Genomic DNA, 20,371 nt, shown 5'->3' on the forward strand with positions numbered 1-20,371 from the left:
AATTTAATACGCTGTCCCGAGCACAAAGAGCCCCAGTGTGATTCAGGAGGCAGGCCTCCAGCTGACCCAGCAGGTGAATGACTTATTGTCCGCATAAACCCGTGTGTGTGTGTGTAGGTGTGTGTGTGTGTTACCTCCTTCAAAGCAATTAGCAATTTATTTATAAGCATGCATCATAAATGTATATTTATCATATTCGTGGAAAATCTCTATACGCCCGAAAGCATTCAATAAATCAAATGCTTTGAGAATAAAGAGAAAAAAAATATTTTAATTATAGGCGGCATGCCTATAATTAATTCAAATGTTTTAATTCGGCCCCCAATGAAATTATTGGTTGGCACATGTTTTTGGGGAGTGGCTTTGGAGGCAGGTCTGAAAGGAGGGGTGGAATTTTTTTCAGCTAGATTCTTTCAAAATCTAGCTTACTCTGGCTAGTGTCTCCAAATTGCCTTCCCTAGCTTTAATTCTGCCACAATCTTGCAAATAAAGTGTCCTAATTGATTATCCCTTAGCAAAATAATTATGATGACCTTTAAAATCTGAGTTACAAAAACTCTAAGAACCAAATTCGCTTCACAGCCAGATATTATGTATTTTTCTTAGTGTTGAGGAGATCCTGGGGCTGAATAGTATTCCAACAATCCAACAAAATACATCAAAACCTTAAAAAAAAAAACTGGATTAAAAAAAACGACAAAACAATAAAAATGCTTCTCCGACACTTTATACAAAATTCAATAATTGGAATGTTAACTTTTTAATGAACACCACCATCCTCATAACAGTGATGAAAAACAAAGTCACAATAATAACAAGAAGAAAGCTAACAATAAGAAGATACTTTGACAGATAAACTACTGAAGTAACGTACTGGAAGTGTGAGGGGCTAAAGAGGTAAGAACAACAAATCGGTTGTAAATCGACAACTTGGTACAACTTGGCACAAGGGACATGTAATACAAAGAGTGGCTTTATACCAGAAACACAACCGCTCCAAACATTCATAAACCATAAGTGTAACGTAACAAACAAAAGTCATGTGTAGTGTTTTGGCAGTTGTCATTTGGTGCAAAAACAAATTCTCAAATGTGCGGAAACAGTTGTTTTTTGTTACAGCAGTGTCAAGTTTCAGTGGTTGTCAATTTTTTTGATTGATAAGAGTTCACCAGCATTTGTATCACAGTATATCATCAGCTGTCCACAACACCAACCACTCGCACACTTCCAAACACAGTGGAGGACGTCGTGAGGTCCTCACTAGGGTCGAGGGATCAAAACATTCAGAAAATGAAACCGAAAGAAAAAGACCCGACAAGAATCAACCGACTTCAAAAAGAGAATCGAGTCAATGATAAAAATAAAAAACAAGTATGAAATAACGGCAAAGAGCATCACTTGGGGGAATGATTGATTCATAATCATGTGCGGATGTTTTCAAAGTTTCGGGGCCGGAAAATTAATACTAGATTAAAAAGGGTTAACAAGATGCCAACATTTTCTCTATTACCAAAATAAGGCCACTGAGAGGGAGAGGACAGCAGTAGAATGCTGTGTAAACCACAACATCTCCCACACACCACTTTTACATGTGGGTGAAACAAAAACAGAAATGTTACATTAAAATGTTACTTATCTTACAAAAAATATATAAAGAGGCCGATATTTTATTAATATGTTAGCACTTTCGTCATTCAGGGACATTACGGTACTTGATGTGAATTTGTGTGAAGTGTGACTGAACATTTCCCTGAATGTTTTAGTACTTTTGATTTCGATTTTCTAAATGGAGGGAAGCTTGTCTGAGGAGAGAACACTTCAGTGGAACCCGGAACTCAGCTTGTTCAAAGAACTCAGCTCAGCTCTAGAACTCTGGTTGCAGAATTCTAGAATCCTGCAGGTTCAACTTGGCCAACATATAAATACACCAATCGGAAAAGTAAACATGGCAAATCCGGCATTAAACATATTTAGACGACTGCAGACAAAATAAATATACACATATAAAATAAATAAATAAGAATCAATGAGTGAAGTTAAGAGTACGTCTATTAATAAATCCATATAAACAATGTCTAGATTCTTGGTCTCTATAGGATTTGGTTTTACCGACATGGATAAGAGGCTAAGGTTTGTGGTCACCATGGAAACTACGACATCAGCCCTGTGATTGTCCTTGCTAGTTAACATCAGGGCAACGGGAAACTGGAATGACGGTTCTCTGAGTGGAAATAGAAACCTCACACATCAAGGCACACATTATCACTCTTTGATTATTACTTTGATTCAACAGTTTGCTTTCGTACCAACCCAAATAGCTGGTGTATAACTATCTATGTCTTCTTCAGTGGCACCCCTTCGGTTGCCTAGAGACAGTTTGATTGACCGATTGTAGAACTCAACGCTACAGAAACTAGGGCCACATGCTCTCCATACAATCATACTGAGAAAAGCGGCCGGTCCCCATTCAGCATTCCCCTGTTTATGAAGCAGTATTCACAAGTAGTTAATCTTGGAAAAAATAAATCAAAAATCAACCTCCCTCTAAACCGGTGGAGCTAAATAGAGTGGATAGAGTTTCAAACACAAGAGCGTGTCTAATTCTCTTTCACAGTTTCTAGCATGTAAGGCATCAAACACAAGAGTTTGGAGTGGGAGTGGGGAAGGAGGCTATGATGCTTGGGGGGAGAGTCACGGTGGCATTTATCAGGGGAAGATTAAGGTGATGGTGGCGTGCGTGGAGGTGACCAGACGATCAAGGGATTGGGTTAGAGGTGATGGAGGGTGACGAGGTCTGAGGTCAGGTAAACAGTGGGGGGTGTGAGGTTGGTATGGGGAGTGGATGGTGGGGGGAGGGTGGGGGGTATTGCAGAACTTGTGATTAGGGCGTGGCAAACACCCACACACTCTGATCAGGTCACGGTTTCTGCCGCTTAAACAAAAACAGGACAGGAGGCGCCCACAACCGAATCCAAAGCCAAAGAAGGGTGAGGAAGAGTCTGTGAACGACTGGAAAGGCTGAGGTCGCTCTAGGATGAGGGCTCAGGTGTGTTGTGTCTGTGAGAAGTGAGGAGAGGGATGGAGCGTGTGGAGGTGTGGACCAACCGACGTCGAGGAAACCAAGGTTACGAGTGTGTTAGCCATGATTCAAACCAAAGCGTCTTGGGAGCATTCGCTTTCCCCTCTGTCCTCCTCCGTCGAGTCTACCTCTCTGGCGGTCACTTCCTTTCCTTCGTCATTCCCTTCCATCCTCTCCCTTCCCCTTCCTCCTCACCGGCCCTCCTCGGCCGAGCGAGTCTCCGACTTGAGGCGCACAAACTCCTTGGCGACCTCGTCGCCGGCGCGCTGGGACAGGATGCGCATGGCGGTCTGCCCCGTGTCGTCCATGTGCACGCCCTGGCCCAGCGGCAGCCAGCAGGCGCCGCCCGTCTTCTCGCCGAGGTCCCGGAGCTGCATCACCGCCAGGCCCACCACGCGGTCCGCCCGGCCGAAGCAGTAGTCCTTCACGCACAACTGCAGCTCGTAGCTCTCCCAGCCCTCCTTGCCGCCCAGCACGCTAGGGGGAGAGGGGGGGGGGGGGGGGGACGGGACAGTGGTGGTTAGGTGGGACTGGACCCCCCGATGTCTGTGGTCTCCGACCTTTGAGGGAGCCTAGTGCGCTATGTGCCAGGCTCCCTGTTTCCCTTCCCACTTGTTGAGGGTCTGGATCTGAGCTAAATGGTAAATGGACTCACCACTCAAAGCGCTTTACAATATCGCCTAACAATCACCCATTCATGCACACATTCACACAGCGACATCTGCTTGTCGGGAGCCGTTAGGCCCTACCGGCTTCCTGAGCAACACACCTCACCCTGACTGTCATGGTGAGGTGTCTCGCTCAGGAAGACCTCGACGCTCAGCTAGGAGGAGCTGGGGATCGATCTAGCAACCTGCCGGTTACCAGCCAACCCGTGCCACATGCCGCCCCGTCACTGAGTTCACTGTAAGACACCACTAATGAAGTGGGCTAGAGTTGCTCAGCCATGGATGATACAGCGGGAACAGGCCCTCACTGTGTCTAAGGACATTTACATTTAGGGCATTTAGCAGGCGCATTTAGCAGACGCTTTTATGCAGAAACTTATAATACAATAAACCCAATGTTGCATATTATTTTTAAGTGCCAGGAAGTAAAACATACAATAAGAATGTAAGGAAAGTATAAGGTAAACTAAAGAAAGAAGAACTAAGAACTTCAGTAAAGTCAGTCAGAAATAAAGTATGGAAAGCTATTCCTCATCTACAGACTATATATTAACATATATTTAAAATAGTTACATCGAAAAGAACAGAATTTGAATAACATAACGACAGTGTATATTGAATAAGACCGCGTTGTTTTACTTACAAGTTAAAGGTCTCGTTGAACTTGGGCGACCAGCAGTTGTTCTTGGACTTGGTCTGGAACTTGCGTTTCTTGTCGCTGAGATGAGGACCTATGAGAGACACCTCCACAAAGGGCCGGAACATCCCAGGAGTCTGCCACTTGAGATCATTGGCTCCCAAGACTAAAGGATCACACACACACACACACACACACGCACACGCACACCCACACCCACACACGTTATCTAATAAGTCATGCACTAAAGAACAAGGAGGCAGGATTGTCTCGGTCCCCAACCTTTCTTACGCCATGGACCGGTCCTGTGAACACGGTGTTACACCGTGCTGTTACCCATCATAAAGTTGAGACCAGGGTTCACAGTTGCATATTTTCTGCAACATCTCTCTCTGTCAAGCCACAGTACCCAGATGCTTGAATACTGTATGTTTGGACCCCTACTGACCTTTGACGGTGATCTTGCGCTCCCCGTTGCCCGGGTGGGTGTGGAGCTCGATCTGGGCCGAGACCTCCCCGATGGGCTTGTCCACGCCGGACCCTAAACCACGCACACACAAACCAAAAATACTTCGTCAGGAAGGATAAAGGTCCAGGGACTAGAATAGGTTTGTTTGATTCACCACGAAAAAGAAACAAGGGATAGGATTAGTAATATGTTTTATGCTTTGCAATATATTACTTCTAAGTATATATTGTGACGTGTACCATGGTATGTCCACCTCTGAATATTTAGCATATACAGTGTTGAGAATGGGTTGTGGGGGAGGTGGGGGAGGGCAAAGAGGGGGGAGACAAGGTAGGGTAGCTAGCAGATCACTTCAGTTTCGGGCGCAAACGCAACAGTATTTTCTGGCAAGCATATCCCATGATGCATTTCTTTCCCCCACGAACCGTACACTGATCTTAACCTAAACCTAGCCGAATACATGAAGCCCAACCTTTAACGTTGGACCTGTATAACCTCAGGGCTCACTTAGTCTATTCATGCATCATGGGTAACGAGTGCCAGAAAACGTCCGTCCGGGCGCCGCCCTCGGTGGTAACGTACCCCTGCTCGGCTGTATTTTTTCGTTGGGAGTTAACCTAATACCCTTTCCATTGTGTACTGGCGGCCGGCACAAGAGACAACACAGAACACACAGAGTCAAATCAACACATTCTGACATTGAAACACACAACATATGATTATTATCAGATTTCCTCAATGCATTAAAAAGCTCCCAAAGGGACTTCTATTGGTCAAGAGAAGAAAGACATGTTTTGAAGTGACATCACACAATTTCAGCCTATTGCAGTAACCATGTGTGAGGTAATTCTTAGGTTTGAGGTCAGTGTTGAGGTTCCTCTTTAACCTTTTACCACATCCCTACCCATCATAGGTATGCTAAGCTAGCATACCATGTTAGCTATTTCAACCACAAGCCGAGTATTCCTTGGGCATGTTGGCTATCCCAATGCTAAGCTAACCTGTCGTCGGCATATTTGCTATCTGACTGCTAAAATAGCTGACCTAGCCTACCTTGAACGCGTTGGCTTGTGACAAAGGTCTGGATGAGCGTGTCGGTGGACTGAGTGTAGAGCGAAAGGGCGTGGCGTAGCGACGAGAGCTCAGCACTCTTCTCCAGGAAGGCCTTCTTCAGCCCGTTACCGCCCGCATGGAAGTATTGCTGAGGAGAAGCAAGGCTAACGTCATCTGACCATTTCTGTCGGCCCCAACTTCTCATTTGACACTTTAAAGTTCAGTCTTCAACTTGTTAACGGTAAGAGTGGTGGTTGACCTTTATTTGGCCTGTGAACTCTTAATTAGGAAAACTTCTTAAAATTCCTGGCCCCTACTTCCTAATCGTGAGATGGACGGCAACATATTGATACCAATGTCTAGCAATAGTATTTGCAGCAAAAGGTGAAGTGTTTCCTACACATTACATTATGGTTTAGGCAAGTGGAAGTATTTCCGTCACATTACAAACTTGTAAACGCCATTTTGAAGCGTATGGATTATTACATATTACATTTTGGTTTGGTTCTAAAGAACAACAGTCTTCCACTGCTGCTGCTCCAATCGGTCTTGTCTGCAACACCTCGATGAATAGTGAATGAAACTGAACTTGAACCTCCCCCCCAGACAGGTCCACATGACACCGCAGCCCCACACCAACTGACCTTTATGGTGTCCAGGGCCATGTCCATGACGGCGCACTGCTTGGGAGACAGGCTCTTGGCCTCTCCGGCCATGTGGTCCTGCAGAGGCATTCACATTTACATTCAGGGAATTTTGCTGACACTTTTAACCAAAGCGACTTACAACCATTTTTTCACACATTCCCACACCGACGGCGGAGTAAACCACGCAGGGCGACAGCCAGCTCGTCAGGAGCGGTCAGGGTTAGGTGCCTTGCTCAGGGACACCTCGACACTCAGCTAGGAGAAGCCGGGGTTTGAACCAGTCGACCCGCTCTACTCCTGAGCTATTGTCTCCCGGTCGGTCGACCGACCGGGAGACAATAGCTCAGGAGTAGAGACTCAAGCAACCCACGACTCTAGTACTCGCCGAGCATTCACTGACCCGTGAGTCCTAATGAGTTCTGGTACAAGATGGATGAGTGATGTATTGGTCAGACTAAAGCGACAAAAGTCTAACCGATGACCGAATGAAGGGGCAGTTAAGGTGAAGTCAGGATATCTCAGTACGTTAAGGAACAATATTTTCTAGAAATTATGTTGAGGTAATAGATTTAGGGCATTTAGCAGGCGCTTTTATCCAAAGAGACTTACAATAAATACATTTGTCAGAAGAAAGAGAAACAACAATATATCGCTGTCGGTAAAGTAAATGTATTCATAGAACCAAGTGCCAAGCACTTACACAACAAAGATAGCTAAGATAAGACGCTACACAATACACAAAGTACTGTTTGCTGAATGCTAAGTGACAGGACTTACAACACACAATAAGTTCCAGGAAGTAATACAAAGTTATTTCAATGTCGTACGTTATTATTATAGTTGACTTTAAGTATTTTCTGGCCTGTACAAAGTTATTTCAATGTCTTACACTTACACAACAAAGATAGCTAAGATAAGACGCTACACAATACACAAAGTACTGTTTGCTGAATGCTAAGTGACAGGACTTACAACACACAATAAGTTCCAGGAAGTAATCCAAAGTTATTTCAATGTCGTACGTTATTATTATAGTTGACTTTAAGTATTTTCTGGCCTATACAGTAAGTTACGGTTAAGTCTGTTCCAGACATTACTGTGAGTTAAGGTTAAGGCCCAATCCCATTTCTACCCCTTACCCCTTCCCCTTACCCCTTCCCCTTGTTTTGAAGGGGTAAGGGGAAGGGGTAAGGGGTAGAAATGGGATTGGGCCTAAGTCTGTTCCAGACATGACAGTACACCAAGGTGTGGTCTACTCCTGACATCACTGTACCTTCAGTTTGGACAGGGTACCCAGCTCCTTGGCCGCAGACAGGATCTGTGCTCCCTGCGGATATTTAAAGATGAACGACATTTCATCAAATCGTGGACGCATAAAGAGATAATTGAATGGTGGATATGAATATAGATTCAAACTGAGAACTGCTGGTTCCAGAGTGTGTTCTCTTGGTTCTACCGTGTGTTCTCCTGGTTCCACAGTGTGTTCTCCTCTGGTTCTACAGTGTGTTCTCCTGGTTCTACAGTGTGTTCTCCTGGTTCTACAGTGTGTTCTCCTGGTTCTACAGTGTGTTCTCCTGGTTCTACAGTGTGTTCTCCTCTGGTTCTACAGTGTGTTCTCCTGGTTCCACAGTGTGTTCTCCTGGTTCTACAGTGTGGTCTCCTGGTTCCACAGTGTGTTCTCCTGGTTCTACAGTGTGTTCTTCTCTGGTTCTACAGTGTGTTCTCCTCTGGTTCTACAGTGTGTTCTCCTCTGGTTCTACAGTGTGTTCTCCTGGTTCTACAGTGTGTTCTCCTGGTTCTACAGTGTGTTCTCCTGGTTCAACAGTGAGTTCTCCAGTGTGTTCCTGGTTCTACAGTGTGTTCTCCTGGTTCTACAGTGTGTTCTACAGTGTGTTCTCCTGGTGCTACAGTGTGTTCTACAGTGTGTTCTCCTCTGGTTCTATAGTGTTCTCCTGGTTCTACAGTGTGGTCTCCTGGTTCTACAGTGTGTTCTCCTGGTTCTACATTGTGTTCTCATGGTTCTACAGTGTGGTCTCCTGGTTCTACAGTGTGTTCTCATGGTTCTACAGTGTGTTCTCCTCCTGATTCTATAGTGTGTTCTCCAGTGTGTTCCTGGTTCTACAGTGTGTTCTCCTGGTTCTACAGTGTGTTCTACAGTGTGTTCTCCTCTGGTTCTATAGTGTTCTCATGGTTCTACAGTGTGGTCTCCTGGTTCTACAGTGTGTTCTCATGGTTCTACAGTGTGTTCTCCTCCTGATTCTATAGTGTGTTCTCCAGTGTGTTCCTGGTTCTACAGTGTGTTCTCCTGGTTCTACAGTGTGTTCTACAGTGTGTTCTCCTGGTGCTACAGTGAGTTCTCCAGTGTGTTCCTGGTTCTACAGTGTGTTCTCCTGGTTCTACAGTGTGTTCTACAGTGTGTTCTCCTGGTGCTACAGTGTGTTCTACAGTGTGTTCTCCTCTGGTTCTATAGTGTTCTCCTGGTTCTACAGTGTGGTCTCCTGGTTCTACAGTGTGTTCTCCTGGTTCTACATTGTGTTCTCATGGTTCTACAGTGTGGTCTCCTGGTTCTACAGTGTGTTCTCATGGTTCTACAGTGTGTTCTCCTGGTTCTACAGTGTGTTCTACAGTGTGTTCTCCTCTGGTTCTATAGTGTTCTCATGGTTCTACAGTGTGGTCTCCCGGTTCTACAGTGTGTTCTCATGGTTCTACAGTGTGTTCTCCTCCTGATTCTATAGTGTGTTCTCCAGTGTGTTCCTGGTTCTACAGTGTGTTCTCCTGGTTCTACAGTGTGTTCTACAGTGTGTTCTCCTGGTGCTACAGTGTGTTCTACAGTGTGTTCTCCTCTGGTTCTATAGTGTTCTCATGGTTCTACAGTGTGGTCTCCTGGTTCTACAGTGTGTTCTCATGGTTCTACAGTGTGTTCTCCTCCTGATTCTATAGTGTGTTCTCCAGTGTGTTCCTGGTTCTTACGAAGGTGTCGTGGCCCTTGGGAAGGACGATGGTCTTCTCCAGGCTGCTCATCACGATCCTCCAGAGCTCCTTTAGCACACGCTTCAGCACCGTCTTCTCACACACCGTGGCAAACAGGGTCAGCCTGGAGACACACACACACACAAACACAAACTAGTAAGTACATATACGTATCCACAGAAGTGCCCACAAGTCCCCAGGCTGCCCCCCCCGCGGTGAGTCCACTCACTTTCCGTCCAGGAAGTCCATGAGGGGTCTGAGCATGTTGTCCAGGTCGGCCTCCGCCTGGTTCTTACTGCTGACCGGGCCCTTGATCTGGTACAGCAGGGTCGCCATCTGACGCATGCAGTCGTTGATGCGCACCTGGAAACTGTGTGGGATAGGTTGGGGTTATCTTTTTGTTTATATAGACTTATATCTCATAAACATATTGTAACAAGTTCAATTCAGTACCACTCTCGATGAGTATTTTTCTGTGCGTGTGTGTGCATGCGTGCGTGTGTCAGGTGCCTTACAATATTTGTGGGCTCATATCATCATATGTAGGTATGTGTGTTAAACACAATGCTCTGTTTTATATCACAGTTCATATTGGCTCTAATTGATACAATTCAAGACGTCCCTACAGTTGTGACATCTTTTTATCTGATTCCAACGTCAGATGGATCGATCAAATTCTTCACAACCATGAATGACTCGATCATCGATTAACGGTCTACATCCCTGAATCAAACTACTGCATGAATTCACTAAATTAAATATTTATAATGTGGAGCTCTTTATTTGACTGAGAACTGTAGCCCAGATTGGAAGCAGACATCCAAGCAGTTATCCCAACAAACAAGAATTCCTTTCAGATTTTATGTTTTGTTATGGATGGATATTACTATCAGCAGATTTTCAAGACCTTTTGAAGACTTTAACCCAAATGTCCATACGTCATTCATAATTCCATACTTTCCCTGAACTGCAAGCACCCTACTGTTTTTCTGTGTTTTTGTTCTTCCATCTTCTTATTTTTCCTCATAAGAGAGAGAGAGTGTGTGTGTGTGTGTGTGTGTGTGTGTGTGTGTGTGTGTGTGTGTGTGTGTGTGTGTGTGTGTGTGTGTGTGTGTGTGTGTACCTGTTTCCAAATGTAGTGCTGAGTTCATCCAGGACATTGTTGAGCTTCACCTGCAGTTCGTTTAGGAGGGCGCTGGCCTCTGAGTCCATCTGCAGGACAAACACAGCCACACACACACACACACATCTCATGAGCTTAAACACACACACGCACGCTTCTCATGAGCTTCAACATACACCGTTTAGAATCTACTAATCCCTCATCGTTTCATTATCAACAGAGGATATATAGTGTAAGAGAACGGTCAACAGTGTTGCTGTTTCATCATAAGAAAATAGTCCAAGGAGAAATAATCAACACTACTTTTCAGGGCAAAGTGGCAAAACAAGTATGAATACTGACAAAATAAACTGCTGAGTTGTTGACAACGCAACAACACACAGTTTGTCAGACCCACCCACCTTCCTCTCAGAGACCTCCACCTTGTGAGTGGGTGGATGGTGAACAGAAACAACAGGTGTTAAATACGGACACAGGCTTGGTTTCTCAGTGTTTAGTGAGTCTTACAGGGCCAGGCGGGGGCGAGGGACAGGACCAGAGGGAGAGAGAAGGTTTCACTGCCAGGGAAGGTTGGGATGGTTTACGGTCATTAGGTGTGGAATCCACTGGGATGCTAACATCACAGAGGTATGGATAAAGCCCAGGAAGATTTAGGAATGACTGGGAATGGAAAGCTTCTAGGCACAGACTGGGACACAGACGGACAGAACTTGGACTTCCTCAAAATATTGCTTAGTCTGTATTTTTTTTCTGCGTTTCTGTTCATGTGTATCTGTCTGTACATCTATCTCTGTGTGTGTGTGTGTGTGTGTGTGTGTGTGTGTGTGTGTGTGCGTGCATGCCGGTGTGTCAGTGTGTGTGTGTGTGTGTGTGTGTTGGTTTATGTCTAACCCCCTCACTCACCTTTTTAACCTCACAATCAACCTCAGGCTGAGTTTAGGAGACAAGGTCACACAAGAAGTTAGAATGGCAGCATAACAAGCTGTCCTCCATTCATGTTGTGTTCTTATACAACAGATGTGTCATTAATATGGTACTCTTTGGTCAAGTGTAACTGACTACATCACCTACCGTTTCTACTGGCACTGGTGTGTCCATCTTTAGGTTTTGGTTTTTAAAGGAGGAAATATGAGATTGTACACTTGTTAATCAAGACTGAACAACCTTTACATCAACAAGATGGACAGGCCTTTATCATGAGCGAACAGAACAACGTAACTGAAATACTTCCAGAATAAACAAGAGAGCTACCTGCATTGGAAATAAGATGGAACAACCTTTATCATGAACAAAACTGAACTTCTTTAAGGGGGAAAAAAGAATAGACTAACTTCATTGCAAATTGAACTACCTTTCGCAATACCTTTATTATAAACTACATTTATCAGAAAGACAATAAGGCTAGTACGGAAGAGGATTAGGGGCACACAAAAAGTCAGAATTCTGACTTTAAAGTCAGAACTACGAGTACCTGTAAGGACCAACCTCCGTGGGAGAGATACTTTGCTTCATGCAGTAGGAGGAAGTAGAAGAAGCCAATTCGTTAATGGAAGACCAAAAGGTAGCGAAACTGGCACCAAAACACCACATGTTCCAGTTTCACTCAACCTTTGGTCTTCCATTAACAAAATTGCTTCTTTTTCTTCCTCCTACTGCTTAATTTGTTTTTATGAGTGGCCCTAATCCTCTTCCGTAGGTTAGGAATCTAAACTACAATAAATAAATGTTTATTTAATTCCGGATAGAAAAAACAAATTCCAAAATATACCGTATGCAGAAAAAGCTAAACCAGCAAAATGAAAAAAAAATATGTTAGAGGCAAACAACAACTTTAGAAAAGGGAAAAAGGCACAAAGTAATAGAAATGGAGGAAATAAAAGGATTGTTGGCGCGTTATATGAGAGATAGGTATGGTTTTGAGGACAGGCAGGGCAAACCAGTAGGACTGAGACAGGGATCAACCGTTTAATCCATAAATAACCACACGGGATAGACCGGGCCAGAACCTCCACAAGGAACATGGCTGGGAGGGGAACCAAAGAACAACATCCACCAGACGCAGGGTTCTACACTGTGGTATACGGGGGGGCGACCCAGAGGGAAGTGGACCAGGGAAAGTTCTTGGGGGGCCGAGGGTAATAAAGAACTCTGAGATGACAAACCTCAACCTCTACTTCCTCTCCTACATTTTCATCCTCCTCTTCCTTCAATTCCTCAAGCTAAGGAGTGAGTGGGAAAAAACACACACACACACACACACACACACACACACACACACACACACACACACACACACACACACACACACACACACACACACACACACACACACACACACACAAGCTTAAATATAAGACGGGAATTCCAGCTCATGCATGATTCCCTACTTCCCACGGCCGGAAGTGATCAAAACATGATATAACAGGAAAACGTTATTCATCATCTATAAATAAATGCGAGTGCTAAAATAACTTTGAGTAGTACCCAGTACCCAGTACCTTTCCACACTTTCATTCTTTTTTATATTTAGCTGCCATTTTGATCAAATATGATAGTGATACTGTGTTTCTTTGTGAAGGTACTATTATGTTCCTAAAAAATAATGAAATACAAACACTTTTTTGAATAACTTAAGGAAAGATAAAAGTGATGATACAAATGTCTCTCCATTGCTGACATGAACATCTATACCTGGTTACTTCTAGAAACCAGCTAGAAACCATCTGTACACTCCAACAACACAACACACTTTGTTATCAGACCAAAAGACATGACACCCAAGCCACACAACGTGACTCCAGCCGCTGCAAACCAGGACCGGGTAGCGAGATCCTGATCCAGAGCGAGCTCCTTCCGGATATGGAGCGAGCTCCGTCCGGATCTGGGAGATCGCTCCGGATCTGGGAGCTGGATCTGGAGGGAGATCTCCTTCCAGATCCAGCTCCCGAAGCGATCAATACAGTCAAACACGTCCCAACCTGTTCACCAAACACGTTGTTTGTGTGAGGCTACCAGGGTTCTAGTCTAGTCAAAGGGTATAAGGGTATAAGGGTATAAGGGTATGACCGTGGAGAACCCACCTCCTCTTCCACCTCCTCCTCCTCCTCCATGTGGGCATTGCACTTTTGACCATAAAGTAAACACATCGGTTACGCCTGGAGCAACACTCATCTCTACAACTCTAAAACTGATCTAGATGATCCATTTCTATATTTAACCAAAGTGATGTTGAAGGGACAAGCAAAGAAAACTCTAAATGCATAATGCGTATGTCAATTGTGCTTGTGTGTTTTGATTATGACTCGACTCATGTTACTATACAACAGACATTGATAGCAATGAGGTAACTATTGCTAATCAATGAGGCCCAGGAGGTTAGCCACATGCTAATGTTTAAGCATGACATCACCATGTGGTGGATGGATGGGAATAGAATAGGCCTATTCTAACACAGGTATCATTTGAACAACCAGAGCAGCTACGTACCAGGGCTTCCGCGTTAGCATTCTGACACAGGGAACACAACATCATCATCAACACAACAAGAACATAACATCCTCAGAGTCAACGTCTCACGTTTGAGACCAGATGAAACACACTTTCAGCAATATTGTCACGTGCACTACCTCGATGTTGAAACAGTTCATGCCTGTGTTCAAGTTGATAAAAGTATCCATTCAATTACATCATGTATCCGATCACCAGGTAAAGATCCTGAGTCGGGTTCCCCTGGTAGCCTGTACTGGTAGAACTGGTAGATGTGCCTGGTAGTACCAGTAGCTTCTACACACCTGTTTGGCGCCCATGGACTCAAACATCCTCTCCAGCAGGATCCTCAGCTGCTGAACGTTGTTCAGGAGGACGCAGGGCTGCACACACAACAACATCCTCATTAGACCCTCAAAAGCAAGGCTCACATCGTCCTGAATGCAGCGGAGTTACATATGGCTCAGAGCGGCATGTGGCTCAGGAGGTAGAGCGGGTTGGCTGGTAACCAGAAGGTTGCTAGTTCGATCCCCGGCTCCTCCTAGCTGAGTGTCGAGGTGTCCCTGAGCAAGACACCTGACCCTCACTGCTCCAGTCGATCTGGCCTTATTGGCAATGTTGTAAAGCTCTTTGTCTGGCCACTGGTTAGAAAAGTGCTCTCTAAATAGAGTCCATTTACCATTTAAATACTACTGAGGTAGGAGAAAGGAAGACATTCAGATTATGTGTAAACTAGAGTGTAAATAAATGGATGTATAAATAACATATGACATACGAACAACTTACTATCTTCTCTTGGTCTATGTATGAGGGGAAGCTCTTGGTCAGAATGGCACTGTACTGCAGGAGAACTTTGGCAATCGTCTGTGTACGTTGGAAAAAACAGCAACAACCGTGTTACAAATTCAAGCAGAATACATAGCATTATGAAAAAGCATGAAATGTTTTCCGTGCCACGGGTTGAAATCCCTAAAATATCGGGCGGGATAATGTAGGGGCTCCTAGATGAAAGGTTCTGGGGACCGCTTATTTATTGATTATTTTTCATATTCACAAAAATTAAATCAACAGCAATGAAATGATTGAGCCTCAGGCTCCCGTCAACAATGCAATACTATAAAAATTACAATTTATAAGAGAAACACAAGAAAAGTCACCCGAGACTTCAATAAAGACAGAAGTAGTGCACAGTGCACTTAGAGTGGTTTAGTTACATATTGATCGATTTTATGTCTATGTGTTGGAGGACATAACACGACTCGTATAGCCTTAGTTAAAAAATATGCTTTTTCTGGAAACATTTCAAGGCACGGTACTAAGGGCTCCACGGACCGGTTCTGGTCCTGGGACCAGGGGTTGTGAATGGCTGCCTTAAGATACGCGGAAGCGAGTGGCAGTTTGCGGCGGGGATGCGCTACCTTGGAGAAGCGCAGGCTGTACTGGGCCATGACGCCGGGGTCGGGACACTCCAGCTTCTTGATGATCTCGAAGCTCTGGTTGAGCTGCGTAAAGATGTCCACCACGGAGCAGGAGAAGAGCGCGTGCTCCGAAGTCTGCTGGAACTGAGGAGGAGAAGGAGGAGGAGGAGGTTAGGAGCAGCTCCAATGGAGCACTAGGGGTCCAGGGAGAAGGCCCCATCACGTCGCCATCGCCGTCCCGTCAATGACGTATTGTTTGCAGCTCAGGGCCCGTTCGCAAATTAAATACCAAACAACAAACAAGGAGGTAAGGAAACAGAAGGAGGTGAAGAAACTGAAGGAGAGGAAACAGAAGGAGAGGAAACAGAAGGAGGAGAGGAAACAGAAGGAGAAGAGGAAACTGAAGGACAGGAAACAGAAGGAGGAGAGGAGACAGAAGGTGAGGAAACAGAAGAAGAGGAGAAGAGGAAACAGAAGGAGGAGAGGAGACAGAAGGAGAAGAGGAAACAGAAGGAGAGGGAATAGAAGGAGGAGAGGAGACGGAAGAAGATGAGGAAACAGAAGAAGAGGAGGAGAGGAAACAGAAGGAGAGGAAACAGAAGGAGAGGAACAGGAGGAGGAGAGGAAACAGAAGGAGAGGAACAGGAGGAGGAGAGGAAACAGAAGGAGAGGAACAGGGAGGGGAACTCACTCCGTCCTTCTTGTCTCTCTCCAGCGCTCCGTGCATGAACTCCATGGACACGTCTTCATTCTCCTCCAGCCACTGCAACACAAACTGCAGGAACCACCTGCACAGGGGAGGACACGCACAGCTCAGGACCTTTCTTGGACAGTTTCTCAAAAAAAATGAAGCTTGACACTAACTAGGTAAGGCAGAAGAAAAAGAGAAGTTGCATGATTATTGTGTTATTTCTTATTTCTAGTTATAGTCTTATCGGAAGTAGAACGACTTATGTAGAACTATCAGAAGACTGGGTCAGAACATCAACCGACCAAACTGATACAGGAACCAATCAGAGAGCAGTGTTTCACCAGAGCTGGTGGTGTGAGCCAAGTGTGGTTTTGGTGTCATTTGGAAATTCTGAAACGTTTTGACAATGGGTGACTCATAAGGGAAGCGCGGTGGTTTCAGTGGCCGGGGGGGGGGGGGGGCTTACGATGGGTACTCGGGCACGTCCGCCGGCACGGCGCTGGGCAGCTCCTTCACGTACTCGTTGTACAGCCACTTGACCTTGAAGTGCAGGTTCATGTAGTCTGCGCTCTTACACAGCCGGTGCTTCTCATGGTCTGGGGAGGAACACATAACGAGTGGGGGGCGGGTACGGTGTGTGGACACGAGGTGTAGCACAAACAAGTTTACTACGTAAATCTTTTCTAGAAAATGATGTTTCGTAATACATTTAGGGCCTTTAGCAGACGCTTTTATCCAAAGCGACTTACAATAAGTACAGAAGAAGAAGAAACAATACATCGCTGTCGGTACGGTAAGGATGTTCATAGAAATAGAAACAAGTGGCAAGTGCCAATAAGTGCTAGGTTAACCCATCCCCGTGAACAAAAAAGATAGCTAGGATAAGATGCTAAACAATTAATTACTTTATTTAAGGGGTTGGAGGGGGCGGTTCACGTGCACGTTAACACACGCCCACACACTCAATAAAGAATACAAACTTAGAGTGGCCCTACCTTCCATGCCGTACTTCATGTCCTGTGCGAACAGCGTCCACATGACCTCAGCGGAGACCTTCCCCACGTTGAGCTCCTGGGGGAACCTAGAAGCCCCCAGTGATCAGAGTCAACACCCAACACCCAATTCCTAACCCCTGTTTAACCCTTACCCCTAACATCTAATCATAACCATGCTCAGATCCTGGGGAAACTGAGACTCAGAGTTAGAATAAGGGTTGGTTGGATTCTTGGATTCAAAATAGTCCAAGGAGGAATTGTAAACCTCTCCATTTTTAGTAGTCTATGCTTTAAAACACACATACACTCAACCACACTTCTGTAATGTTCTACACATCTTGTTTTCAGTGTGGAGAACGAGATGACATTTCTTAGGGTCAGTCAATCAGTGAATACAATAAACATTACAAAATCAGTTCATAAGGTTTCTAAGGTAACAAAGCATTGTTACCAACAGCTACATACTGGTTGGTTTACTGGGATTAAAGACCTACAGACTGGTTGGTCTTTAATGTATAAAGAGCTACATACTGGTTTTTGTTATTGGGATAGAGAGCTACATACTGGTTTGTTTTTATGAGGATAGAGAGCCTCATACTGGTTGGTTTATACTGGGATAGAGAGCTACATACTGGTTGGTTTTCCTGGGATAGAGAGCCTCATACTGGTTGGTTTTACTGGGATAGAGAGCCTCATACTGGTTGGTTATACTGGGATAGAGAGCTACATACTGGTTGGTTTTCCTGGGATAGAGAGCCTCATACTGGTTGGTTTTACTGGGATAGAGAGCCTCATACTGGTTGGCTTATAGTGGGATAGAGAGCTACATACTGGTTGAGCACGGGCGTGTAGGAGTTGCGGTCCTCCTCGATGATCGACACGATGAGGGTGATGAGTTTGGGCCAGAAGTCCAGGTTCTTGATGCTGGGGCCCGGCTCCTCTGGAGGAACCTCCTCCCTGGTCTGGAGACCCCCACACACACACTCAATACAGACTGAAGGTAAGCTAACTACAGGCTAATGACAGGCTCCTCTGGAGGAACTCCCCCTGGTCTGGGAACCCCCACACACACACTCGATACAGACTGAAGGTAAGCTAACTACAGGCTAATGACAGGCTCCTCTGGAGGAACATCCTCCCTGGTCTGGAGACCCCCACACACACACTCAATACAGACTGAAGGTAAGCTAACTACAGGCTAATGACAGGCTCCTCTGGAGGAACCTCCTCCCTAGTCTGGGAACCCCCACACACACACTCAATACAGACTGAAGGTGAACTAACTACAGGCTAATGATAGTCAGTATAATATGAAGATTAACCCAGCGTTTAACACATTATGTTTGTACATCTTGGGCAATTACAAAAATGATAGCAGCGTAACTGCCACAAATTTATAAAGAAGGAAAGAAGGAAGGAAAATAGCTCAATGCACTGTTCGTTTGGACTAGTCTAGTTTTTTTTTCTAGTTTGGAGTCTATTTTTTTTCATAAAGTGCCACTTGTTTTACTCCGTCTACAAAGCTTCCAATCTATAATTTGTTGCTGTTTAAACCATTTGTTGTTTTGTTCTCCCTGTTTGTTCTGTTTGTCTTGACTTTAGCATCTATTTTTGTTTTCTTTAGCACTTTGTATTTTTTGTATTGTATCTTATCCTGTGTTTCCACTGCTGCTGGGCTGTTGTAACAAAGGAATTGATCAATAAAGTTGTCATCTAGTCCAAAGTTCAACTAGTAAGGCTATTTAATGTACATGTATGACCATATGTCATGTCCATGACAGATCCCTAGTGTGTGAGTGGTGGACCGACCGTGTCCAGCGGCTGGTACTGTCGGCTGTATAGCTCCTGGCAGTTGTTGAAGATGTAGTCATAGGTGGAGTTCAGGCAGGCCTTCACACAGTCCCGCACCACCTGGCTGGCCCGCGGCGGGGACTGCAGCTCCTGGACCTGGCCAGCAGGGGGCGACAAAGCGACGCGGTCGTTACTTAGGAATCAGGAGGGTGCTCCGCCATCAATGTACGGTATATATCAACAAAAACAATGCTAAAGCTGGTGGATCTATTTGATAAAATGAATGATGAATTTAAGACTGTAGAACACTATTAGAATAATAATATTGTGATTGTATGAACTGCATAAGGCAGTTATTTGAAATACAATAGCACATTATTTTAAGAATATTTTACCCCATTATACATAAAAAGGTAACAAACGTATCCATATGCAAACTGTCCATCCATAAGGGGGGAGGAGGAGGAGAAGGAGGAGGAGGAGCATACCTTCATCCTGAAGAAGGTGATGCTGGTGAGGAGGTCCACGGTGGACTTGAGGTCCTGGAGGCGGTCCTTACTGCTGGCTGGGAAGTGGTTCTGCACAAAACAACAACATAATCATCACTGGTTTGGCTGAGCTCTTTTATTGATTGATTAACTCTTAACTCTTGGATAACATCTTAATAAGTAAAGATATTGAAAATGTTTATATTATATTAATGTAAAGTACCTTTTGGAAAAGTGGTTGCCGTTCAGTCATGATAATAAACACACAGCGGTTAAGATGACCCAATGTTGCAGTTATCCCTATCTTTGATTGTTGTGCCTAATTAGTTCTAGTTAGAACTAGTTCTTACCCGGTACGTGGAGAGGTCTATTCTCAGAGAGTTGTGGAGCTGGTCCAGGAGTTTGACAAACCGTTCTTTCTGTGAGGCAGAAGAGAAGGATAAGAGTGAGTGAGTGAGTGAGAGAGTGAGAGAGTGAGAGAGTGAGAGAGAGTGAGAGAGTGAGTGAGTGAGTGAGTGAGTGAGTGAATGAGTGAGAGAGTGAGAGAGTGATCCAGTGAGTGAGTAAGCATGTGAGTGCATGCGTGCGTACCGACCCCAAAGTTAGAGTGAATGAGTCTGTGTATGGTGTGTGTGTGTATGGTGTGTTTGTGTATGGTGTGTGTGTGTATGGTGTGTGTGTGTGTGTATATGGTGTGTGTGTGTGTGTATATGGTGTGTGTGTGTGTGTATATGGTGTGTGTGTGTGTGTGTGTGTGTGTGTGTGTGTGTGTGTGTGTGTGTGTGTGTGTGTGTGTGTGTGTGTGTGTGTGTGTGTGTGTGTGTGTGTGTGTGTGTGTGTGTGTGTGTGTGTGTGT

At 44.8% G+C, this 20,371-nt stretch overlaps 1 protein-coding gene across 4 annotated transcripts in view; it reads right to left on the reverse strand.

The window, feature by feature from the left end:
• Positions 1-345: 345 nt before the first annotated feature.
• Positions 346-20,371, reverse strand: part of LOC130372118 (protein unc-13 homolog B-like) — an 83,576-nt gene continuing 63,550 nt past the window's right edge. For 2 of the 4 annotated variants that reach the window (XM_056577903.1, XM_056577901.1), the window contains exons 21-40: positions 19,866-19,934; positions 19,516-19,605; positions 19,046-19,183; positions 18,068-18,198; positions 17,237-17,322; positions 16,708-16,837; positions 16,242-16,338; positions 15,551-15,694; positions 14,919-14,996; positions 14,438-14,515; positions 10,647-10,735; positions 9,753-9,893; positions 9,524-9,647; positions 7,827-7,880; positions 6,551-6,628; positions 5,907-6,054; positions 5,436-5,492; positions 4,833-4,925; positions 4,391-4,550; positions 346-3,556 (exon numbers count right to left, since the gene is read on the reverse strand). In XM_056577903.1, coding sequence (XP_056433878.1) covers positions 3,271-3,556; positions 4,391-4,550; positions 4,833-4,925; positions 5,436-5,492; positions 5,907-6,054; positions 6,551-6,628; positions 7,827-7,880; positions 9,524-9,647; positions 9,753-9,893; positions 10,647-10,735; positions 14,438-14,515; positions 14,919-14,996; positions 15,551-15,694; positions 16,242-16,338; positions 16,708-16,837; positions 17,237-17,322; positions 18,068-18,198; positions 19,046-19,183; positions 19,516-19,605; positions 19,866-19,934 — 2,271 coding nt within the window. In that variant the 3' untranslated portion in view covers positions 346-3,270. Of the gene's footprint in view, positions 3,557-4,390; positions 4,551-4,832; positions 4,926-5,435; positions 5,493-5,906; positions 6,055-6,550; positions 6,629-7,826; positions 7,881-9,523; positions 9,648-9,752; positions 9,894-10,646; positions 10,736-14,437; positions 14,516-14,918; positions 14,997-15,550; positions 15,695-16,241; positions 16,339-16,707; positions 16,838-17,236; positions 17,323-18,067; positions 18,199-18,368; positions 18,381-19,045; positions 19,184-19,515; positions 19,606-19,865; positions 19,935-20,371 lie in introns of all 4 variants that reach the window. The other 2 variants (XM_056577902.1, XM_056577905.1) reach the window with 2 other exon arrangements.

The sequence above is a fragment of the Gadus chalcogrammus genome, chromosome 19 (genome assembly GCF_026213295.1).
Source record: "Gadus chalcogrammus isolate NIFS_2021 chromosome 19, NIFS_Gcha_1.0, whole genome shotgun sequence".
In the NCBI taxonomy this organism is placed as follows: Eukaryota; Metazoa; Chordata; class Actinopteri; order Gadiformes; family Gadidae; genus Gadus; species Gadus chalcogrammus.